The 24,723-nt window shown below is 44.6% G+C and overlaps 1 protein-coding gene across 5 annotated transcripts in view; it reads right to left on the bottom strand.

The window, feature by feature from the left end:
• UBR4 (ubiquitin protein ligase E3 component n-recognin 4) overlaps nucleotides 1-24,723 on the bottom strand; it is a 74,599-nt gene that overhangs the window by 22,515 nt on the left and 27,361 nt on the right. Inside the window, exons 44-78 of one of the 5 annotated variants that reach the window (XM_065855273.2) lie at nucleotides 24,320-24,477; nucleotides 23,178-23,349; nucleotides 22,852-23,053; nucleotides 22,365-22,528; nucleotides 21,926-22,142; nucleotides 21,332-21,548; nucleotides 20,018-20,050; nucleotides 18,817-18,880; nucleotides 18,199-18,333; nucleotides 17,377-17,551; nucleotides 17,008-17,145; nucleotides 16,439-16,560; nucleotides 15,966-16,077; nucleotides 15,326-15,456; nucleotides 15,009-15,186; nucleotides 14,720-14,824; nucleotides 14,090-14,245; nucleotides 13,031-13,199; nucleotides 12,209-12,305; nucleotides 11,700-11,807; nucleotides 11,137-11,253; nucleotides 9,792-10,001; nucleotides 8,976-9,125; nucleotides 8,066-8,293; nucleotides 7,874-7,952; nucleotides 7,221-7,463; nucleotides 6,194-6,362; nucleotides 5,456-5,600; nucleotides 4,715-4,800; nucleotides 4,134-4,221; nucleotides 3,816-4,009; nucleotides 2,536-2,775; nucleotides 1,256-1,394; nucleotides 658-783; nucleotides 407-535 (exon numbers count right to left, since the gene is read on the bottom strand). In XM_065855273.2, the coding sequence (XP_065711345.2) occupies nucleotides 407-535; nucleotides 658-783; nucleotides 1,256-1,394; nucleotides 2,536-2,775; nucleotides 3,816-4,009; nucleotides 4,134-4,221; nucleotides 4,715-4,800; nucleotides 5,456-5,600; nucleotides 6,194-6,362; nucleotides 7,221-7,463; nucleotides 7,874-7,952; nucleotides 8,066-8,293; nucleotides 8,976-9,125; nucleotides 9,792-10,001; nucleotides 11,137-11,253; nucleotides 11,700-11,807; nucleotides 12,209-12,305; nucleotides 13,031-13,199; nucleotides 14,090-14,245; nucleotides 14,720-14,824; nucleotides 15,009-15,186; nucleotides 15,326-15,456; nucleotides 15,966-16,077; nucleotides 16,439-16,560; nucleotides 17,008-17,145; nucleotides 17,377-17,551; nucleotides 18,199-18,333; nucleotides 18,817-18,880; nucleotides 20,018-20,050; nucleotides 21,332-21,548; nucleotides 21,926-22,142; nucleotides 22,365-22,528; nucleotides 22,852-23,053; nucleotides 23,178-23,349; nucleotides 24,320-24,477 (5,196 nt within the window). The remainder of the gene's footprint in view (nucleotides 1-406; nucleotides 536-657; nucleotides 784-1,255; nucleotides 1,395-2,535; nucleotides 2,776-3,815; nucleotides 4,010-4,133; nucleotides 4,222-4,714; nucleotides 4,801-5,455; nucleotides 5,601-6,193; nucleotides 6,363-7,220; nucleotides 7,464-7,873; nucleotides 7,953-8,065; nucleotides 8,294-8,975; nucleotides 9,126-9,791; nucleotides 10,002-11,136; nucleotides 11,254-11,699; nucleotides 11,808-12,208; nucleotides 12,306-13,030; nucleotides 13,200-14,089; nucleotides 14,246-14,719; nucleotides 14,825-15,008; nucleotides 15,187-15,325; nucleotides 15,457-15,965; nucleotides 16,078-16,438; nucleotides 16,561-17,007; nucleotides 17,146-17,376; nucleotides 17,552-18,198; nucleotides 18,334-18,816; nucleotides 18,881-20,017; nucleotides 20,051-21,331; nucleotides 21,549-21,925; nucleotides 22,143-22,364; nucleotides 22,529-22,851; nucleotides 23,054-23,177; nucleotides 23,350-24,319; nucleotides 24,478-24,723) is intronic. The other 4 variants (XM_065855274.2, XM_065855275.2, XM_065855276.2 and 1 more) reach the window with 4 other exon arrangements.

Genomic DNA, 24,723 nt, shown 5'->3' with positions numbered 1-24,723 from the left:
CACGTAATCGCTAATCCCATTCACAGCTTATTTTCACTGTATATTTTGTGGACAAACATTTTTAACCAAGTATCTCAGAGCTTGAGATCCTTCATGTCAATGGCAGACTTGGGAAAACCATTAGAAACGTCAGCCTAACTCGCAGCTATCTGCCCTATTTAAAGGCTTTTTGTCTACATTACATGCAAGGTAACACTGGAAATGTGACAAATCCATAGTACTAACGGTAACCATAACTTTTAGAAACAATTATTTTGTTATTTCCCTGAAAACCTACAGCTGCTCACCTATTGTTAACGATATCATTAAATGCAGAGTGGCAGCATCTTGCTTTCTATTTCTGGTATGTGCTGTATCCAGTGACAGAAGAAAACACGTGACAAATGCAAGTCGAAGCACATCATACCTGGATGATTTTGGAAAGTTCATCGAAAGAGTTCTTGCAGTCACCACAATACTCCTGGGCTAACTGGAGTATGTATCTGTTCACACTAGCTGAGGTAGAACTTATCCCTCCACTACTACCAGATTCATCCTGGAACAGAGAGGAAAATAAAAAGGAATCACCCATGGAGGTTACACACAAAAATAACCACTGCAAACAGCACCTGAGGCAAGGAGCTGCACTTTTTCTGTGCAGGATCTGTCCCTTCCTACCTGGGGCTTTTCAGGAGCTGCCTCATTCACTTTACACAGAAGGTTTTCCAGCTGCGGTCGGTGTCCCATTAGCTGGTGATACACCCTGTCAGCCTTGTCCAGGAGAGTGTTGATGTTTGTTACTGCCTAAGAATAACAGAGGAAAGGAAACTATTTTATGACACCATTTTTAATTCTACAGAGCTACAACCAAGTCTCCTGCCTCCAAAAATGGTGATCCTGCATGGTGGTTCTGCCACGAGTTCGCTCTGCTGTCGCTGTACTCAGCACACTTATCCTTTGGGACAGGCCAAATAGCGCAATGGGTTCTTGTCTCATTAGCAGGGCTCGTCAGCACAACCCAAATTCAGCCCCTTGTAGAGCAAGGCAAAGAGATGAAGTGCTAGACCATTACTTTACAAGTAAAGCACTAAATTATGTCTTTTGAAGAATTTGGTGGAACAAGAGAGGAAATACAGAACGCATTAGTCAGTGAGAAGCCTCGAAGGAGCAGAGCTTTTCATGCTACTCCCGAGAGGGATGGAGCTTTGATGTCCCTACATTGTTGACCTGGCCAAGACATACAGCATTTAATTAATGAATCTGCTATTAGTCTCACCTTCTTTCGATCCTCTTCATTTTCGATGGGATCCACCGCACAGCAAGGCTTGGCGTACAGCATGAAGTCAAAGCGAGCGTATTTACAGAACCCGCAGGCATTGCAAAGGAAGGGATCCTTCTCGTCATAATTAATGGATCTGAAAGGCAAACCAGAAAGGTCAATGAATGCAGCTGAGCTTTATTAGGGTAATTGAGGGAAAGAATTAAGCCGTGAATGGACTCAGTAGGTAAAAGGGAAGGATGGCCCTTAAAAGATCTAACCTACCCGACTGCCCTGGAAAAGCCCCAAGTGAAATACATGAGGTACATGAGAATCAAAACCTACAAATCAGGCAATTAAAAAAAAAAATCCTTATAGAAGCAGGGCCATTCTGGCCAGAAAAAGCAGAAACAGACGTGAATTTGTTGCTAACAATTCTACTTTAACTGCAGTAATTCCCAGCAGAACGTCAGACTAGGGCACTGTGCCCTTTCCGAGAACACAGATAAAAGGAAACCATTTTGTTTTGTAAGGTCCAGGCTTTCAACAGCTTTCGCTCTTTACCCGGTTGCAGCGGGACTAGCTACAGCATATTTATTATCCTGTTGAAGACTAAAGTAGCACAACACGAACTGATTTATAGCTCCCGTAATTCCAGAAGGGATGTGGAAACCTTTCAATGCACCAGTAATCACCCGATCTATGGAAAGAATCTGCTAAACACCTCGAATCCCATGAGGATTAGAGAGGAATATTGGACAACAATAAGGGGAGAAGAGATATCAGATAAGGAGACAAAACTCACAAAAGAGAAGGATTTATAATACTGTAGTGAAAGCTTGAATCGTTCACAGTAAATTACGCCCTGAGCCCTGCTCTGAATGAGGAGAGAACAACAAAAGCTCTGAATAGACAAGCCAGCACTGTCCGTCCAGCCGCTAAGTCAGGGATCCTGTGGGGAAACCCCCCTGCAATCCCATAATTGAACTCCAGCCTCGCGCCCTTGAACAAGCAGCCCAAAAGTAACCTCCTCCTGGGAATTTTCTTCTTTTAATCTTCTGAGAGCTTGATCTGCAACTTCTGCGTTCTCTCAGCATTGTGGTATCTGGTTTCCTTTGTTAGCCTGAATTAACATTAAATCCCTGTAAGCCTGTTTTATACCTCTCGACTAATTTGATTGTGCGGTTGTATTAACCAGAATCGTGTATTTAAATAGCGGGGTATTTTGTCGAACATCCAACACGGGCAACAGCACGAGGGCTCCGTAAAGCCACAGGGAGGAAGGAGGACGCCGTTACCTGCACTTGTGGCACTGATAAACGTTTTCACCGCAGTTCCCGCACACCCCCGGGTTGGCCGGGACGGACGCGCTGCACCGGGGGCACTGCAGGGTCTCCGTGGACGCCTGGTAATTCTCGTAGAAATCTGCAAATTCGATCATGAGGTTCGAAGCCACAATGGGCAGCGGTAAATCGATCTTCACCTCCGTCTGGCCGGGGGTCAGCTGCACTTTTTTAGCTTTGTGCCAACGAGCCGGCCTGGGAAAAGGGAAGAAAGCGGTGGTTTTTCAGCGGGGAAGGACCCTGCCGGCCCACGTACAAAGAGAAGACAAACGCAACCGTCTCGGCTCCAAATCTACTTTAAATGGGATGAATGGAGAGCAGTTCTAGGATTCGTTTCCTTAGCTTCTGTATTGACATGATATGTAGCCAGAAATACATTTTAAGCCTTTATCCTCTTCATAGAGAGAGACTGTTTGGGATTAAAGAGCTGTTGATGCCTCATGGAAAAAAAACTTTAATTCTACAGACATTTTCTAGGGATTTTCACCTCCATTTTTTTATTAGTAAGGATATTTGCATGAAAACAGGATATTTATTTCTAAAGATCTCATCTGCTCCCACTGCTTATTCTCAACCTGAAGTCAGAATCCTCTCTTTGTGACATCATAATCCTCTCCGCAGCAGCCACTTGTGATGTCACAGAGGATTAAGACTTCAAATAAGCAATAAGCGGCAGGCACAGATTAATCCCTAAACCAAAGAGATCTGATTCTGGTGAGAACATCTCAAGAAGTAAGAAGGGAAAGCATATAAGCAGAACTGGCTCCAGACTGAGCGATATATTGAAAAGGAGCCATTTTTCATGGGTAAAGCAGCAGCCGAGAGCTAGGCCATCCAACTTCTAATTTTAATTCTACTATATGGCTTCAAACAAGTAATATTAACGCCTTCTGCATTTCTGGACACGCTGCAACCTCCAAATCCCTTTCAGTGTCAAAGTCTCCAGGAGGTGCTCTTGGTTTTAATGCTGGTTTCCACAGACAATTACGTCAGGTGTTTAAAACTGAACCTGTACAGAGCTGGCGTATACAAATTTTACAGGCATATTTTCAAGCCCTAAGTGAAATTTGGATCTTTTCTCCAACAATTTCTTGTAGGAGATTCAGAACAATCCCACTGACAGTGTGTGTAATGGGTTAAGAAGGAACACTACCTAAAACAAGAAGCCAGGCGCCTCACGAGAAACCGTAACGTTAAATTCAAAGACTTGTGCACACAAACATGAAGGAACCTACTTGTTTTTTAGCTCCACTATGGCTTGCACTGTCCTGTTGTTGTAATAGAGGTTGATGGTTCGCACCATTTTGGTGCGTTTCAGGTCTCCAATCTTCACGGTCACTTTGCTGATGGTGTGGCTGCCGATGAGCTTCACCACTTGCTGGGTGGTGGTGTAACGTGTGTCCACTTTGATGGAGGAAAGCTTGATGTACTGAGAAGACACAAACAAGGACACGTTGCTTGTATGATTAACACCCCAAAAAACCCAGAAATGCAGCGAATCACACTGCTGTAAACAGCTGGGATCTCTGGGTTTGAGAACAGCAGATACTTACGCAGAAGGGCACCTCTGGGTTGTTGCAGACAAGGCAAGGATCGCTCTCCAGGTAATAGCCATCAAATTCCATCAGCCCAGACAGTGTGCTGGAATAGGGGAAGAACACCAACACATGTAAAATTTGACATTCGCTGTGATTTAAACACAAGCCATTCATGCAGAATAGTTGCAGTTACCTGTAGTCCCCGGGCCCAGGTTTAGTGACATGAGTGTTACAATATAAAGCACGTTGAAAATCATTGTTCTTCACTAGGCAGCATTTTAGTATAATTATTAACTGCCAAGGTTGACTAGGAACACAACACTTAATTCTGCAAGTCTATACTCTCCAATTGTCGCTAATATTTTGTAACATTTACCAAAAATTAAAGCAAAGAAAGCTAGATAGTACAGGGAACGTCATGTTTTTCAGCCAGCAGAAAGGACCGTGCGATTCTCCCCGGGCCAGCTGCAGCAAGCGTGCGGTTTCAGCAGGGGTCCTTCCTCCACCGCAATTTGATTACAAGAACTGTGTATTCCCCCGTGGATCGCAGCTGAAAAGCTCTTTAGTGAAACGGATCAAAGTCAGAAGTAACTCACTTGTAAATGTTGGAGTTAGGGTGGTTGGTAAGAATGTGGTTTTGAGTCCGGAGGATCTCCACGGCCTTTTGGGAGTATTCCTTCAACTGAAACACAATTAGGACAATGTTGTCTGCTCAACATTTTCTTTATTGCTACAAAGACATAAAGTTATCTCATCTTATGGCATTCCACCTCCCCCAGAAGATGCATGTACTACACCCAGAGGAATTTATGTGGTTAAATCACTACCCAAGAACGTAATAGATGCTAAAATTAGACCTTTACCACAATAACAGTGCTATTTGTCAGCCAATCACTGCAAATGCCTGCCAAGATTCGTAAGGCATTCCCAGCTCTTTAAACACACTCATACAAGTATCAGTGCGTCTAAATTATTTGTTCTCAAGCCCGCTGGTCCCCTAAGAAATCCTATGACTTCCTTTGTACAAAAGTTGTGGTTACAAAAGATTTCTAGGATCTGAAATATCAAACATCTATAAGTTAGAGCTAGGAGACAAATGTTATTTTCCCACAAAGGCTTCCTGTGGAAAAGAAGTCTTCTTCTAAACTAAAAGAAATGCACACTCACCAATTTAAGGACCCTGCCTTTTCAAACAGATTTTGGGAACAAAAAATTTCCACCAGAAGCTCTTTTGACAGAAAATCTGTCCCAGCTGTATCATAATCAAACACTAATACAATTCGCAGGAAGCAGGAGGAGCGGGATCGCTGCTCCTCCTTCGCTGAACGACACCGTACCTTTCTCTCCGTCTGCTGTGTTTTCAGAGAGAAGTATCCCAGGAGATCTACAAACTGGGCAGCTTTCCTTCCATAGGCTGGAAGTTCTGGCCAGATTGACCACATGAGATCCAGCAGTAATTCCTGCTGAGACTTGTTGGAATTCCTGTTAAATGGATTATGTATCTATTAGGCTTGCAAAGATGGCTGCTGTATTGCCTGCATGGCACACAATCTTAGTCAAAAAGAAAATGCATGCTACAGTTCACTAAATACAGAAACTTATTTGCTATACATCACAGTGCAGAGTTAAATCTCATCGCTTCTTGCCACCAGCACTCTCTGTAATGAAAGCAGTTGTCCTGCAGCAACTGAAGGAGCTCAACACCCGGAAATGTGCCCTTCCCTACACAATTCACAACTTCTAACTGCACGAGTCTGCATCTGCCTCACAAATTCACTCTCCCACAAGTATCCACTCCTGTAGATGTCAGGAGCCAGATTCTGCAGACAGAAATAACATGCAGATGATAACTCAAAAGTTGATGAGTAATGAAAAAGTCATAATTTCTACCTCTAGCCCCATTAACTGCAACGTAGTGTGAGCAATTCAAGGGGACGCAATCGTTTGCAAGCTTCAGTGTCTTTCGGGACAGCTCAAGCATTAACTCTTCCACAAGGACAGAGCTCTTTTATGTCTCCATATCTGAGCTGAGCCTGGCTTAGCAAAGCCAGGCCTGAGGTTCCGTCCTGGCTCACCTGTAGATGTGGAGCGCCAGGCAGTGCGCCTGCCATCTCACCGATGAGGAGTTGGACTCCAGCAAGAAGCAGCGCAGGAACTGAATGAGGGTCTCCTTGTCAGCAAACTTGTTCAGCTGGTTCACCAAAGCCGTGCACAGCTGATCTTCCTGGCTGCCCGAACTCTCGCCTAAGGGACAGCGGGGGGGCAGAAGAAAAACATAAGCAAGCAGATTAATGGAGCAGCTCACAGGCAATCCAGCTTCCTATTTTACACATCATAGTGAGGATAATGGGGACAAATTACAGTGTTTCAGGCAACAAGCAAGTTTAATGTTTATTTTTTAAAAAATTAGCTAGTACTCCTGATCAACGCAGAAGAAAACTGCTGGAATACTTGCCAGTAAGGACCTGATATGTGCTATACATCGTGATAAGAAGAGAAGTGTAAACCATGGGGCAGTGAAAAGCCTCTCGGAGAATCATGTGAGACAAAGCCAAAATAGTTTCTTGAACAAAAGCCAAGAGAGAATTTATGCCTGTGACTTTTACAGGAAAGCTTAATTACTTTCCCAGGACTCTGGATATCCATTAAGCAGCAGCCCTGGCTCCAGCACAGCTTACGAGTCAGACAGAGGAAACAAGTCCGAACACAACCATTGAAGAGCAGAGCTGGGTGTGCAGTTCTTGTTTTAATTCCCATGAGCAATTCAACCACCAGGCAAGTTAGGGGGAAGCCAGGTGGTCACTGGAATAGCTAATTACCATTAGATAACCAAAAGCCCACTCAAGTTAATAAATACAGTGGGTCTGGGATACACTCAGCACTTCATTTCCTCCCCAGCTCCTAGGGTATACTGCTTCATCTCTGCCCCTCTCCCATCTACATATAATCGTTGAAGTCTGCAGGTGTCCCTGCCATGATCCACAACCATTTCACAACAGTGGCATTCATCACAATGAGAAGCAAGCAGTCCTCTCCAAACAGAAATAAGAAGGGCTGAGAGGAGCAGACTGCACCCCTAACACCAGCACAGCTGCAGCTCACCCTCTCGCTCCTTTTCCTTTTCTTCTTTCTTGCTCTTTTTAGTGGAGGATTTGCTCTGCGTCGCTGGCTGCCCAGAGCCCGAAGCCGCGGGAGCAGCGGTGGAAGAGGTGCTTGATGATCCGGAGGATGAAGCTACAGACAGCACTTTGCTGCCACACAGAGCACAAGAAAGCAGCTGCAGGAGAACTGGCGACACTCCTTCGTCTACCAGGAAGCTGACTTGGAAGAGGAAATACAGAACCGCTGCAGAGAGAAGGAGAAAACCTTTAAAGTCTGCAAGAAAGAAAAAAGTCCAGCCCAAACCAAAGAACCCTTTGAACATGACAAGGACCATCCCACAACCTTCTTGTTGCTACACTATAGAAGCAGAACATCTGAGTGCACCAAGGTAAAGGGGTTCACTCCAAATTACACACTGAGACAAGGGCGATGCAAGCAGGAGAACACAGATCTTATTCCTTTTCTTGTAAGTCATTTGTGCTCTTAGCTCGGGAACAGATGCAATTAGAGCAGAAACTGTTCAGTTCTACTCAAAACTCTCAGCTGTGTCCCCCCTTCTCTGCTGAGTTTCCCCATCTGAGAAGCCTTGATTCAAACCAAATGTGTAATGCATCCCCTTTGCTCCCTCAAACACCCTCCAAGGAAGAACTCACAGTCATCTTTAATGCAGAACTTCTGCCAGTTTACTGTTCGCTGCGTGGCGATCTCGGCACAAGCCTTTAAATGTTCCATCTGAAAGGCACAACGGGACAGGATTAAACACCACGACAGTATTTCTATTACGGACAATCTTACATAAATGCAAGCTACACTTTCTCCTAGTAGAGCAGCACACTTTTCCTTACCAAGCTGATCAAGGTATCATACTGCAGGGCAGAGCCTGAGCTCGCTGTGACAACGCTGGCACGAAGGAAAATGCCTTGCTCTTCCAGGAGCTTTTTGATTCCACGAACGTGAGAGTCCAAGGTGTGAAGGTCTCGGAGCTGGCGGTATTTATCCTTCGATCCACAGATAAAGAGCAAAAGCTTGCGGACTTGGCGGCGCACGAATGGAGTCTGCTGGATCATCAGGTACTAGACAAAGAAAAGCCTAAAACATCAGCACTGGGAACTCCGCAGCAGGCAACCTGCACAAAAATACCATGTGTTTTCTTGCAAAAAGAAAAGATAGGGGAGATGCATTGATCTCTCAGCTTTAAGGTACCGTGAAGTCACCCACAGAAACAAGTTGCAGGCAGAAGAAACACTGCACAGCAACACTGCAGCACCCTGAGCAATTATGAAACCGCTTCTGAAAACCATTCTTTGCCATCTGTGACCTCAAATAGAAAGCTAATCAAGCCTAATTAAGAAATCCTTCCCCAAACCTGTGCAAACTTTTATCTCAAGTAGGAAGACAGACAACCAAAGGAACTGAAAAGAGAAACTCCAAATATCTTACTGATTTATTTTAAAGACTAAGTTAAGTACCAACAGCAGAGCATGCTGTTACATTGTACTGCCTCAGAGAAGGTTTTCTATTGGCGTTTTCTGGCAGCAAACACTGAGTTACTCGAAATAATAGCAATCTTATTCTTCACATGTGCTTTCTGACAGGTTCCTGTTCAACAGGAGTAAAACAAAGCCAAGAGTTCAGCTTCTTTCAAGGGGTAGAAAATCCGAGATCAGTCCTACAAAAGCTCATCTCTCCCATGAAAGGTAACATTACCAGGATTTTTTTGGTTAAAATTCAGTGGTTTATCACATTCTCACTTACTTCAGACAAAAAGTAGAACCAGGAGTGATCAAAGATGGGAGGTGGGATGCGGGAGTTTGTGTCTGCAATCTTCTTGATCTGATAGGGCAGCCGCAGAACCATCTCTGTCAGGAGCTGAGTGTAGGCCTCAAACACATCTGCAGCGTGACCCTGAGAACAAGAGCAAACCATCCGGCTCTGGCACTGAACACTCCCAGCATCATGTCAGGGCAAACTGTAGGGTTCATTTATTGATTTTCTAAAAACCAAACTCTTCTGCACCTTTGCAGCCAGAAGAATGGCTCCTGATAAATAAAAATAAGCTGACAAACCCACATGAGGACTTTAGACGGCAACGATTACCACAGAGTAAGCTAGTCTGTAGTAATGAGGCATTGACATATATGAGCTTTTAACTTAGGAGACATTCTTACATTTAAATAGGCTTTTTTTACGGCACCTGTACATATATCAATGCCCCCCCCAGCCCTCAGCAGCATAAAGGGACCAGGGTGGCTGAACAAGTCTGGGGTTTTGTGTGGAAGTCCCCACCGCCTGTTTGACCTCCTTGCCACGTTAAGCAGCGGTGCTGCAGAAATTCCGCCTGCCAAGCAAAAGGAGTCACACGATGGAGCAGCTTCCCTTCAGGAAGATTAAACACTTGAACCAGAAACGGTGACAGCAGAAAGCAGAAACAGTGACAGAGAGAACTCAGAGCAATCCTAGTTGTAACGACATGCTAAGGGAGTGGATTTTAATTGCACTACTAAGGGAAAGATGCTTTTATTTGCTTCTGTGCCGCAGCGCTTAATGCGAACAGCATCGTGTAGGACTCACCTTCACGTACTGACGGAGGAAAAAAGGGCTCATGTCAGGGGGAGAAGAAGTCGTGTGAGGTTTCAGGAGCTGGCTGGTGGCTACAGGCTCCTCGTCGTTCTGTTGGCTTTTCCAGTACTCCAGCAGAGACTTCAACACGTGCAGACAGTAATCGACAGCACCAGAGCTCAACAAGGCAGCAGCAGTGGCACTGGAGATGAGGGAGGAGGACTGAAACCAAAAGGACACGGATTAGAAAAGCACCTGTGAAGGGGAAGCTGCGAGAGTCAGGATGGATAGGAGAAGCAGGTTTTTAGGAAACTTTACAGGCAGCTTTTAAAGTTTGGGGTTTGTTTGAGGTTGGGGTTTTGGGTTTGTTTTTTGTGTGTTTATGAAAAGCAACTCAAATATTTCCAGAGACTCTTTTGAACAAGCGCTTAGTAAAGGAAAACAAATAAAATCTCCTCTTAAGTCTAATCTCCCCTCGACACATGTGCCAGAGGCCACTCTGCTATGGATTAGACGACTAGGGCTTTTTTTCTTTTTTTTTTTTTCCTTCTTCTTTAAAAACCAAAAAACAAGTTGGGATTCTATTTGTTTCCGTGGGATTTGGGCAGCTGGAGGTGAATCCTGGGAGAGAAAGAGTCGCTGTTGCGGATGGCGCTCAGAGGCTCTGCTCCACCCAGGTACTGCTCCACCTGCATTCTGCAAGACGCCGGCCTTTGATTTCTGTGGGAAGCTCAAGTGAATAACAAAGGCTGGAGAAAAAGCTACTGTAAATAAAACTATTAAAGCAGCCCTGTAAATCCAAACAAACCCCACAGCTCATAAGCTCATTAAAATTTGATGCAGTTCAGACTAAATTTTTTAACCTCTATGCTTTTTTATTAATCTCCTTCCCACCACACATACTGCTTTTTATGCCTTATTACTGTACCTTTTAGCAACAAATATCTAAGGAATCCTCTTAGCGACTTTTACGTTGACACAGCAGCATATTGCTTTCCAATAATCACATTACAAATCCTCTTTAACCCCTTCGGCACCAGTAAGATGCGAGGAACAAATGCGCTAGACTCTTAAAATAACATCATTAACGTGCTGCCTTTAGCTCTGTCAGAAACCGCGCACAAACAAATGAATCGAGTCTCTTTAAATGTTGGTTTCCTCCATTCTGAGTTTCAAAGAGTTTGTTTCAGAAGTGTCAAGCAACATTACAGATTCCTCAGATGTTTTTTCCACAACATTTTAAACTGTTGTTCAGTTTTCGACCAGCTATTGCAGTTAGTGGCTTTTAAACCATCTTTGAGGAACAAAAGGTCCCCAACCACATCACCCCCTTGACAAAGTGACCTGAAGAATGTACCTCACAAATTGAAGACTTGGATCCTGACTTCGTTCGGGACATGAACACACTCAGCAGCCTCATCACCACCAAGTGCACTTCATTCACAGGAGAGCGTTCGTTTTTCTTGGACACATCCTGCAAGGAGAGAGCTCGTTTGCTTATTTACAGAGTCGTCCTAAGCATCTAAATGTCAGTGTTCTGATCCTCCTGAAGCATTTCTAATTTAAGCTCAAGCAGTAATACTAAAAAAGCAGTACAAATATAAGGGTGGACAGTGGCCTGGATGCCAGAGAACACAAATGGAAAGGTATATATGTCAATTATGCATCACTGATCACGCCTGTTTTAAGAGTTTAATTCAAGAAAAACAATTTTCATGCTTGCTTGTGGATGTCAGAACCAGGAAAGAGTGAGAGCTACACATTTCGTTTTGTACTTTATGTGAAGTGAGCCAAGACAAATAAAGTGCCTGGACACATCCATACAGTGATGTGTTTCCGTGACTCCTGTGAATTCCTCCACGGAAGAAGCTGTGTCCAGAAGGAGCAAATTGAAGCACATGTGCTCATACCCCAGCTCACCTTTTTGTCCATGCACAGCTCTGCGATCAGTTGGGACAGCAGGTTATCCAAAGCTCCCTTGTCTTTCTCGTCATCTCCATCTAGGTCTGTTGTGAGCATCAGAATAACCTGGGAACAGAAGTCAGAGAATTAATAGAAGATGGGTTCCATGTTTTCAAGATAAATACACATTATTTTTCACAAATCCACTGCAGATTTTCTTATTTATGCTCTTTCCCAAATTCTGCCTGTACCACCATAGCCTAAGGTGAGAAAAAAAATAACAAAACCTCCCAAATACATTGGAGCTCAAGGACTTTAGCCCTCAGGCTCCTCACCCAGCTAACCCCACACCGAGAAAACCTAGAACACATCCAGCAAAAAACTAGGGGTAAGGAATGCTGCACAACTGAGGAAACACTTCAGATTTGGACTCAAACACTATGATGATGCAGGAAAGATGAAAACCCAGCAGCAGCAGTGAATAACAGTTTTATTAAGGCTTAAATCCCTGAGCTCTCCTCAGTTACCTGCATGTATGGAATGGCCCGGACTCCTCCAACGTTCCTCAGCTGAGGTAAGTTCTGCAGCAACCTCTCCAGTAACATCAGTCGGACCATGTGCAGCCTGGGAAGTCAGAAGGCAGGAATCAGAAAGGAAGGACTTCAGATAAAATCACAAGAAAAATGAGACCCAGCAGGGTTATCGACAGAGCGCTGCAATTTGCCACGTAAATTCAGAGTGTGATTAAATCCTCAGGTTGTCAAATCAGAGCAGACAGAAGTGGACTCTCTCAGAATTGGCAGCCAAGAGATGTCAGAGGTGCAGAGCAACTCTGACAACTTCACTTCAGATCCACACTGCCTGCCATGACAATCCAGAGAATTCAACTGTCTAGAAACAGATACTACAAACCTGTTCCAAGCTGCACCATAAAAATGAACCAGAGCATCTGTTCCCCCAGAATGAAAAACCGCACATCCTTCCAAAAGCACTTTGCACTCTTGCACATTGTTTTTTCCTAACGCTGAATTTCACAAGCTCCCAAGCTGTAGATTTGAGCGATTCCTCTGTTTACTAGACTCACGCAGGATTTTTGTCATCGCTACATATAGGCAGCAGTTTTGTGGGACACACATTAGGTATGTGTAACACACAACAGGGTGAATGCACAGAGGGAGGCATTTTGCAATAGCAGTTTGCTCTGTTCTACATTTCTGACTTTAGATTTTTACTGTCTAGAGTCACAAATCAAACACCACAAATTTCAACACGTATAGCGCACTCCTCTGTAAACAACGACGCTGCAGCCCACATGTGCTGAACTCTAAGAGGAAAATCAAGCCCCTCACCTGTTGCTGGTGTGGACGTCTCCCTCTGCCTCCCCTTCCCCTTCCGAACCGTCCCCCTCTTGCTGGCCTGTGGTTGTGCTGATCGCACCCGTGCTCGAGCTGACGCTGCCGGGCCCAGCAGGGTGGCCCTCGGCTGTCGTGTCCCCATAGGCGCTACTACGGCCAGACACTGGAAAAGAGAAAAGAAAATAGAGGGAAAAACATCAGCACAATTGAACGTGCCTCTTGCCTGCTTCACAGTTGAGCTAGCCTTCAGAATTACGGTTCTAAGGAGACAGTGGGTTTGGTTATCTTCATAAAGCTACAAGAGAATTGTTTCTATGGATGCAACTTAACACCCCCCGCGTTCTTTTCTTCGCCAGCCTCGTCTTTGTGGCCCAAAATGAATCGGCTCCACAGCAGTAATTTAAACAGAGTCAGAAGAGGTGTGCTATATACAGTGCAAACGGAATTTTTTAATGAAAGTCTGATTAGTTTTACCTGGGTATCAGTCCCAAGCAAAAAACAAAACAGAGATAAATTCTATTCTATCTACAGTGAATTCTATTCTATTCTATTCTATTCTATTCTATTCTATTCTATTCTATTCTATTCTATTCTATTCTATTCTATTCTATTCTATTCTATTCTACTCTACTCTACTCTACTCTACTCTACTCTACTCTCTTCTAATTCTACTCTCTTCTAATTCTACTCTCTTCTAATTCTACTCTCTTCTAATTCTACTCTCTTCTAATTCTACTCTCTTCTAATTCTACTCTCTTCTAATTCTATTCTTGTTCTTATTCTATCTATAGTGAATTCTTTCAGCCTTGCTCTAGGCTACTGCATTCTGTCATTACAGGCCAGCAAAAACTACTGCAGACTCCACACTTCTAGAAAGCTACAAAAAGTGAGCAAATATTCAGTGTGTATGGCACTTTGGCAGTAACCATAAAATGTTGTCACCTATTTGGAACTGAGATTTCAGTGATTACCCACCCTCCCTCTCTCTTTGTAAAGTCCTACGACAGCAGAAAAATGATGTACAGACACGGGTTCAGCAAGAGATTCACTCACCGCTGTGCTCCCCGGCTACGGAGTCCACGGCGCTGCCCCCGCTCTCGGAGCCCACGCTCCCACCGTGGTCTGCGGGCGAAGTGCGAAGGGTCGAGCCGTCCGTCGCAGCTGTGCTGCCTTCATCATCAGACGCTGGAGCTAAGAGAATAAAGAGAGCTGTTACAAGTAAAAACACTGCCTTGATAGGACTTCAAAAGAAGCACATGCTATGAAAGAAAAGCCATGGATATTTGTCTTTTTTGTGTCAATTTTCAAGTTCAAATAACAAGATAAATTAGAAGTGTCCATCGGTACATTTAAGCCTAAAAGCAGTGGAGGAGAGATACCAGGAGAAAGAAACCTCCTCATCAAATAGACAATTATATAAGTTACCTGAAGAACAATGTCTGGTTGTTTATCAACACAAAGGAAATAGAGTCTATGATTTAGTCTGCTTTAAGAAGAGGAAATAACTTCCTCAGAAGTCTATAAAGAAAGTCCGTCAAAGCAGGAAGAGGCCACAAATATGCTACCAAAAATACATGAAGCCAATCGTAATAAGTGGTTCTTCAAAACTGTACTTATAAACAAATTTTAAGTCATTATTTAGGCCAGAATTGAAAAAGTTGATTCCTCGCAGTGAACAGTTACCTGATGCTGTTGTATCTGACAGCGTTCCGGCGTCCAGGGAAGATGAGCTGGGTGCTTGGCCAGACAGCCCTAAGCTCTGAAGCCCAAGTGCACTACTGCTGCTCCCTGCAAGAACAAAACACCAAACGATGAGTGTATTTGTATGACAGAATTACATTAATTGTGGCCTTCTCTATATATTTCTACATTCACTTGGTTGTGGTGACATCAACGGCTTCTGCTCTGTTTCCTTCCCAGTTTCCTCATATTCTCTTTACCTTTTTGACTGCCTATATTGCTGACGTCTTACCTTGCTGATCTTGCTGCAGGCTCAGGGCAATAGCCAGTTCCACCATTGTTTCATCATCTGCATCTGGGGGAATATCCAGCATCGGCGGGAAACCCTCCGCTCCGGCCAGAAGAGCCTCCAGGGGAGAAGGGTTCCCATTATTCACATTTTCAGAAGTCTCCAGAACCATAGATTCAGACTAGAGAGAGAAAACACAGCGAGAGGTTTCACCAAACCACCACCAAATGAAGCACTACAAACTCATTCATCATCATTAAATTAAAATCAAGTTCCCAACATACTCAAAATGCTCCGGAATAGACACACTCTGGACTTACCACCATCTCGAAGTCCCCGTGATCAACCTCGCTTTGCTCCTGGCTTTCCTGTCGGATGTGCTCGCCGTTCGCTATCCCAGAGCTCTGCAGCTTGTCTTCTGCATCGTCATCATCATCATCATCCTTATCTCCTAAGTGACAAAGAATTCATTCCCAAATATGCTCTTCCTATTTTTAATCTTCAGGAACAAGGTAATTAATGCTGGAGAAAAACCTAAGCTGTCCCCAGTTACTAAACAGATTCCAGGACAACTACAATTCACGTCCATGCTAAAAAAGTATCTCTTGGATGGAGATCTGATACCCAAATTTTGGCCTGGATACACGTTTATTATGATTTATAAGGACACGGAAATAAGCACAGAAACACTAAGACAGTCTGGATTACTAACCTCTAGATAAAATAATCAGATTTCCCTGTCACTGAAAGGGGAATATCCTGGAGAGATCTCCTCTTTGAATCCCAGAATATCAAAAGAAGACGTGATTGTTGGTTAAAAATCAAGAGGGGTTAGTGGGCAAGAGAGTGGAAAAGAAGGGAGAAAGGGTAGTTTTAGCCCCATTTAAAAGACTGCTGTTTTTCTTACAAATAAGTTAGGTCATGCTCTATTAAAGGCAAAGATGAATGGATCTCACATACCCATAGGAGTGTTGCTGCGAGGGGAGGACGGCAAGGTCACGTGTCTCCGCTTGTTCCTTGGTCTCAGCACTCTGATCAACGCTTGTTTGCAAGAAAAGCTCACTGCAGGATCCTACAGGGTTAACAGTTCATCATTAAACTTCTTAAGCTTTAAGTGCTTATTCACAGTATTGGGAAAGACAGCTAAAAATACACTTGGGACTCTGTTGGTCTTGATTCATGTAAAACATGTCACTGCCCAATTTTTAAACTCCCTGTTTCCCCCAGCAATAAAGCAAGACTCATCGTTCCACAGGCAACACATCACAAACATTACTAATGTATAAGGAGAGAAATTTCTCCTTCATTCAATTCTGCTGTCTGGTTTTGCCTCTATTTTGTATCCATACTACGTATTATCATTCTACCTTTATTTAATTCTTGTGATACTACCAGCGTTATAGGCTGAAGCAGAGCAGAGCAAGATTCCATACCGGGCAAAGTAACATCTGCATGTAGATCTTGGATGCCGTATGGATACAATCCAGCTCACACGTGCAGTATCCGTGGATAATATCCACCAATGCATTGACTGTGGCTTCAACGTGAGTGAGACCTAAGGAGGAAGAAGAGTAGGACTGTCATCAATGATCTTTTCATTTCAGCATAGAGAGACACTGCAGAAAACACATTTAGTTTGCAGACCTCAAGGCACAATATTTGCACCGCAAATACATGGAAGTTTCAATCCAAAATGAGGTTACAAAACAGTCTTGGCTGCGTAATGGAATATTGTGCACGCCATATACCAGCACCACTGAATAGCCCCTAACACCACCCATGAAGTCAAATGTGAATAAATCAATCACCAGTCCCTTTTTCCTAGCACAACACACATACTTTCGATCAAAAGCATTACAGCAGATACACCTTAAAAAGCATTCATCGCATCATTAACACCTTAAGCCTCGTTTGGAACAAGTAATTTTCTCTGTTTACAAGATTAAAATAGGCTCCTTCAAAATACAGCAGTTTTACAATAGCAAAAGAAGAGCTGGCACACCTGGCAAGCAGGCAGGGGCAAGGAAGGCGTTTTTGGGTTTTGATGCGTGTAGCTTCCAGAAGTGGTTGACCAGCTGGGTAATAAACGTGCAGCCATCTCCTTCGGCATGTTTCTGGGCCTCTTGCCCTTCTTCGCTCTCTGTACAGGTTAAAAAACAGTTGTCAGGTATGTGCAGGGGAAAATGTTAACGAGCAGGGTAACACCAAGTTTACTTGAAATGGCTTCTGTGGGAGGCTCTGATGTCCTCAGTACAAGGACTACCACAGGCCTAAACGTGTCAAATACAATCCCTGTCACACTGAAACAGATACCCCAAGACACGTTCAGTTATCACAAGAGAAATCTGAAGAAAAAACCAGACTTCCGTACCTGTTTCCAACTGCAGCAGCTTGGATTCCGTATAATGGACCAGATTGTTGGGTCTCATAATAGCAATGGAGCGAGCAGTGATGACCAACCTCTGAAACACTTCAGGATCAAGGTCCTTTCCTTCTTTGGTTGAGGAACTCAAATACTGAATGGCTTTACTTAACAATGCTTGATCCTGTGAAGTGAAAGATAACGTAGGTCAAGAAAAACGACAGAAAGGAGCACAACAAGGCAACAGAAATACAACCGCAGGACAGATCCTGGGGAAATCTGGCACTTGCTGCTTTAACTCTTGGTCAATGTCATCTAGCAAGGACAACTAATATTAAAAAGCCACCAAGGAATCTGGCTTGAGAATAGATTTTCACATTTTCTTCCCCTCAGGTTTAAATGCAGATGGAAAAAGCAGGGTATGACCATAACCATTCCAGCGGTTAGCACCGGCTGTCTGCAGGCACCTGTGCATCCACCGCAGTTACGTCAGCGCACACTCCAACCACCACCTGCCCTAATATTGTCCTATCACCCTAAGCCAGACGCCTGTGGAAATGGAAACCAGAGCTACGGACACAGTTTGCAAACAAATTTCACGCGTTTCAAGATCCCGATTCCTCTAGATTAACTCATGTTATTTCCCACCACAAAAAAAAGCATTTTAAATAGCGAAGCCGTGATGAAACACAGAGCCAGCGAGGCAAGCGGCAGGAACCAAAGGAAAATTAGCCAGCAGGTTTACACTGCATGGAGGAAGGGCCTTCTAGGGGTGCGTTGTACCTCAACCGTAAAGCGGCAGGTGACAGGAGACGTTGAAATCTGTGTTACCTTGTGGTTATGGTACGCTGAGCGGCTGGTGTGCAAACTAGCCAAGAGGCTCTTGGTTTGCTGCTGGACGCTGGCAGGAGCTGGCATGGACAGCAGCACAGTAGCCAGTTCCTGAGCTGCCATCTTATTTTTCTCCTGCTCCAAAGAACAAACACAAAACATTCTTCAGTACATTTGCCATTCAGGTGATGCGTGAGTCTGATTTCTCAGCATACCTGCACTCCCTCCCCTCTTTACACTGTACATGCAGTGTTTCTCCCTTTCTTCAACACTGTTTTGATAGCCTCCTCAATTTATTATTTGACATTTAAGGAACATTTCACATATCTACACAAGAAAAGTCATTTTGAGATTTACAGGCTTCTATACCCTGCTGTTTCTGTAAACGAGGTCACTCTACAGCACAAAAATCCCACCAGCAATAAATGCAAATGCCAATTGTCATTCTAAACTAGTTTCAAATGCTTTTCGCTAAGTCAACTTTCAGATCAGCGCTCGGAGCAAAACGGATGCGGCTCTCTCCCGTATCAGGCCCCCAGGGCTGCAGGAGGTGCTGCTGATCTCGCCCCTCCTCCCCCAGCTCTAAAAGCTCCAGAATGTATTCACAAAGTTACTTGCCTTCTCGTTGACTGGTCCTACAGCAAAGCAGCTTTCCAGTGCTTCTAAAGAACTCACTACTAGCCTGGAGGGAGAAAGGAAAGCAGGCTTGAGAACAGCAACCCTTCCCTCTCCTTAGCACTTTGCTTTATGCGGGCTACAGTCACGAGTAGCTCAGAGACAGCTAACGAATGCCAAGTACAAAATCAAAGCATGATAAAACCTGCCACAGGCACCATGCATATCATTTCATTGTGTTACAGACCAGAGTTAAACCTGGCTCACGCTCACAGACAAACTTAGGACTGCTTTAATAATCCACAGCTGAAAGACAGGGGCTTTTCTCTCCCAAAGAGGATAAAACATTTCCTTACGCAGCCTGCAGCAGGGATAACTTGGATTGTCTTGACAGTACCAATTCACCATGCCCACAGACGTACATATGACTGCAGATCAAGGGTTGGTATGACACATGGGAAAAAGCGTAACCGACTTTTCTAAGGGAGCAAGATTCTACTCGCTTGCTATTTTCACACAGGTCGCTCTTTCCAATTTGGAGTTTCAGCACAAAATATTGCGGAGGAGAATTAACTCAGAGCGCTGGGTATGACCCAAGCGAGAGATGCTGAAGTCCAGGTGTTTGACAGTGGGAAGGCAGGTTAGTAAAATGCTTGCCCCAAGGGATAACCTTATTTATAACTCGCGGCAAAGTGCCGAATCTCCCCCACATCTACCACTTCATGCCTCGCGGTAGAACTACCTGAAACGCCATCTGACACAGCAGAAGGAGCAGGAGAATACAGGAAAAAGGAGGGGAGAGAAAGCATTAAGGGGAGAAATAACAGCGTAGGGTTGGATACAAGGGAGAAGAAACAATTGTCTGGTCTGATGGAGATAAATAACATGACATTCCCCCACCCGCAGCCACCCTCCAGAAAGCCAATAGGGGAAATAAGTGGGATCAAAAGACGCAAGGAGGGAACAAAGTGAAAAGAGGAGCCTGTCAAACAAGCAACAGTTGGGCTGTATAGAGCAAAAATCTGCAAACCGCCTCATCTTTACATTTTGCTAAACCATCTGCCATGCAATGACCAGAATGTAAAGAAGCAAATGGCACTTGGAAAGCAAACAAACGAAAAAACCCAGTCAACAAAAGCCACATCATGTGTTCTGTCTCTCTGACACACACTCATTCGTGCAGAGAAAAGGATGGCATACTAACCGGTCCAGGGTGGTTAGGGACTCAGTTTCAGAACTTTGGGGGAGCAAAGAAAAAGGAAAAAAAAAATAATAATAATGTGTAAAGCTCACAGAAAATCTCCCTAGAACACATTCTAAGCAAAAGGCAAATTAAACGGGGAAATCAGGAAGCTGGAGAGCGCTATGTACAGTAAATCTAAGCACGGTTCTTTCTATCTGGGCAGCAGACACTTGCCTAATAGCAAAATAAATGCAGGAGACCCAAGCCACCTAGCGCAGGGAAGCCGAGCGTGTCATTTGAAGCACCATTGAAGGTTAAATTTGAAGAAGAGACACCAAACTTCTGGAGGGAAAACTGCCTCTCACCCGCTGTTACCTGCTGCTACTCAAGAGGCCCTTTCTAAGGTAACCACGCTGTACTTCGTAACATGTAAGTGAAAAGAAAAAGAATACTTGATTCTGAGCTTTTAGAATCTAATCCCATGGCTTTGGCAAAGCAGACGGCATGTCTGCACAGAGAGGGCCACCTTGTGGAGATGTCACAGCAGAGAAAGGGGGAAAAGAGAAATTCAGCAGAACTATTAGACAAAATATTAAAAGATGGCCAAACGGGTGCTTCAGCGGGACCTAACGGCCACTTCATGCCCCAAACCGTTACCTGAGAATTTCACCAATACAGAATTAACCACCATTTACTCACAGTCAAGCAGCGTATCCCTTAAAATGCTCATTTTTTTTCCTGTTTCCCTCCTATCCTTGTAGCTTGCCAGGCTTTCTACAGATTAATAAAAAGTTCTCATCTACTACATATATGCTCAGCTCACCCTTACGGTTTGACTCTCAAAGGGGTTTTGGGTGGAAGGAACTAACACTTTCTCCTTTGTCCTTTTTAAGCCCGAGATCTACGGGCTGTAAGATAAGTTGGTGGGAACCACTTGCCTAAAGCGGGTCACACCAACTCCTCCTTAAAACTGAACTTAAACCTCAGAGAGGCCTGAACTTTGTGAGCTCTGGAGAACGAAAAAGGGGCAGCTTGAAATGAGAAAATGTACCACGGAGGCAGAAATCTCTTTTAGCTCTTTGAGACTGCTGGAACAAATGAACTTAACGAAATGAAGCATGCACATGGATCTATCCATCTACTCTATCGCGTAAACCAACAGCGAGCACAAAGCCCTCGTTTGAGGATAATCACTAAATTTTCAGTTGTTCTGTATGTTTGTGAGAACAACTCCCTAACTTGCATAAGTTCAGAAAGGCACACAAGTGTGCCCAGGTCCACTCTAGAGCAACTACTCATTTTTGAGAAGAAATGGAAGAAAAACGGCAGAAATACCTCTCCAGGACAGTCCCGCTGGCCGCAGCAGGCGCAGCCGACTCCGTGTCCCCGGTGCCGTTCCCTTGGTTCAGGTTTGGGGGACACACGTTGCTCACTGAAGCAGATGGGAAATCCTCGGGGGGCTCATCAGGCCACCCAAACTGTTCTTTGGTTTTGCCATAAATTTTTACGGAATCCACCATCGTGACTCCAGCAGGATCCACAGAAGCCCCAACTGCAGGAATAAGAGAAATTTCTTAAAAACTAACAATTTTTTCTTTGGAATAAAAACAAGCACAGCTTTGTAAGGTCAGGATAACAATTAGACTGCATCATTAATGTGCACCCACTCTGGCAGCTCCAGCTGCTTTTTAAGACCACCTTCCTCCTGTTACCTCAACACAAAATCACTGAGCACATTCATCCACTGCACCAAAAAACTGGGCCATAAATAAAGTTATTAAATGTTCTGGTTCCGCCCCTCAAACTGTTTCTGTAGTCAGGCCAAACAAACAGATTTTGGAAACGCTCCCTATTAAAGGTGAAGTACAGTAGCTTCGACCTACCCCCAAAAAACAGGTGAGTCCAAGCAAACAATTACCAGAGACTTACCGAAAATGGTCAGTTTTTTGTCAGCCTGCAAGGCTTCCTCGCGAGTGAAAGGGAAGTCAAACCACCGAGCCCTGGTCATGTTCAGCTGCATGGTACGGCCAAAGATCTCCAGGTACGAGGGCGCTCTCTCGATGGCTTGTGTGCCAATCTGGATCCGCATGCCTGTCATCACCATGGTGCTGTTGTTGTTGGTCACTTCGATGGTGAAACCCCCAGGCTGCAGAAGGCAAATCACAGCTCAGAAAGGTGAAGTCAAAAATTCACCACTACACTAAGAATCTGATCTCTGCAAACAGGTGTCTCCATTGTTCATCTAACAGCATCATGGGACTTGTACAGGGTCATTTGAACAATGAAGACTTGCAAAGAAAAGGTAAGCTGTCAATTTGGACATCAACTTCACCCAGAAGCCCAACAGAATCCCCAAAGCCTCATTTACCTTCGTGTTGGCCACATACATGCCAGTGGAATTGAGTCGGTGCTTTATCTGCTGAATGTTGTAAACCTGGAGCAGGTCGTTGCCTCCAAATTCTACGTCTGTGAGCTGCTGGTTGTGTTCAAAGAAGTCAATAGGGAAGTTCACTTGGCTGGACGTGCGAGTTGCTAAAAAGGGAAGAGAGATGGTTTTGACCCAATACATTCTAAATAGGCAAAGCTACAGGGGAAAAAAAAACTGCAGAATGAGCTTGCCTCCTTTGGAAATGCCCATGTGAACCAAATAGCTACATATTTTTAGGTAATATTCTAGAATATTATGAAAAATTCATATGGAAACATTTTAGCCGGACTTAGCCGGTATTAAGCCCCGAGGTTAACCAGTAATTGCCAAAAGTGAACATCTTAAGTATCTACACGATGCTGATCAATCTTTGCACCCACGTTTGCCACTGCTACCTTATACACGATATATCTGAGGATTTCCTTACTGATAGCAGCTGCTTTGCGCTTGCGAACGGGCTTCATGATGCTGATGACACTGCTGGGCTGAAGAGAAGGCTGGAGCCAGTAGGACGTATTCTCTACGTTGGCCATGTAGATTCTGAGGCTGCCATCTTCGCACAGGAGGATCATAGTGGTCCTCTGCTGCTCGTTGCAGGCTGTGTGACGGATGGCCACCATGTCCTGAATCTGCAAAGGCGAGCACTGCAGGTTAAGGAAAGCACCTGGCAACCGCTGCTCTTTTTGCATTAAAAAAGCTGGAGATCTTGCTGATGGAACAAAGGGCCAAAAAATAGAGAAAATGATGACTAACCTTTGCTTTGGCTGGCAAGGTTTTAATCTCCTGGATGAGAAAGGTGTCCGGCTTGACCATCACCACCAGCGGCACACCCGTGGTTTGCTGAACACAGCACACCAGGCCGGGGTGGTTCATCACCTCGGACCACTGGCACAGTGCCGGTGAAGTCTTACTGCCACCATTTGAACTGCAAGAGATGCAGGGCAGAATGGCATGAATTTAAGAAGTTCAAATCAGTTAAAACTTTGTCCTCAGCAGGAATTCACAGCACTTGCATTAATGGACAGTAAGTAACACTGGTGCCTGGTTTATAGGCAAGAAAGCCAAAAGTCACCTGAGTGATCTCCACCACGGAAACTCGAGGAAAGACACTGCCTTAGTAACACTTCATGCCCAAAACCAAGGGAGTCATTTTAAAGTAGCTTTGAGCTATCTTTTAATCTCAACAGACGCACAGTTCCGTGGTTCAACATACCCAGCAGCACTAAGCAAAAGTCAATGTGGGAGAATCTGTGTGACTCCACTCAGTGGAAAAAAACCAAGCTGCAAAAAGGCTGAACCAAACTCGACTGGGACCAGGGAGCTCTTGGAGTCCAACCCTTCTCCAGAGCCTACTCACGACAGTGGCGTTGTGTCAGGCCAGTGAAGAGTCTGTGGCATAAATGCCCAGCTCTGCCTGTCAGAACAGATGACAGATTTTTTTCTTGCCACATGCATAACGTAAGAGCTCAGTCTCCCTCAAGGGATTCTGAAAATAAGGCTGAATATGCACAATACGCAAGGTCCACTGCAGTACCGGTGCCGAAAGGAAACAAAGGCTTCCTGCTCTGCAGCCTCCGTGAGAGTGGGTAATCCCATTGGTTCCAGCTGCTGCACCAGGAGCAGCTCTGCACTGTGCAGCAAGACTGCTCTGAAGGCACCTTTCTGCTGGGAAACGCACGTGTGCCCCACTGCCAAACCAGCCAGCTTTGCTTTTAAAATCGTTCTGCAATCGGGGCAGAAGCACAATGACAAGTAGCAAGAAATCGTCAGTCAAAAAGGGGATCTTCACTACAAGCTCTGGCCATTCCAAGCTGGGATGTTAAGAATAAACAGTAATATTTATTAATAATAAATAGAAATGAAAACTTCAGGGGAGTCTTCCATCTGAGCCTCACCTCTTTATGTTAATTGGGAACAGCCGCTGCACTTCCAGATTGGCCCGGCTGATGGTGGCTGCAAAGGATTTGCCTTGACAGTAACTGAAGAACAACATCTGCAGCACATGGGAGTAATACACTGACACCCCACCTCCTGCCACCTGGCCATTACTGTCCTGGGGGATCAGAGAGAAAAAAGTGACATTTCAGATCAACAAACATCCACCAAAACACCCTGTCGGGCTTTTAAATTTCTCCTGATCGAATTATTCCGAAAGCCTCTCCCCTGCCTCCTCTGTGCCAGCGAGGGAATGCAGCCCTAAGTGACAATTTTCTAAGCTCAACTCCTTGGTGAACTCATCCATCAGATACTTCAAAGGCTTTTGCAGGGGATGCTGAGGCTGCAGCCCCGCAGGCTGTTG

This window comes from Patagioenas fasciata, chromosome 23 (assembly GCF_037038585.1).
Source record: "Patagioenas fasciata isolate bPatFas1 chromosome 23, bPatFas1.hap1, whole genome shotgun sequence".
In the NCBI taxonomy this organism is placed as follows: domain Eukaryota; kingdom Metazoa; phylum Chordata; class Aves; order Columbiformes; family Columbidae; genus Patagioenas; species Patagioenas fasciata.
This window is presented reverse-complemented; position numbering and strand designations above follow the sequence as displayed.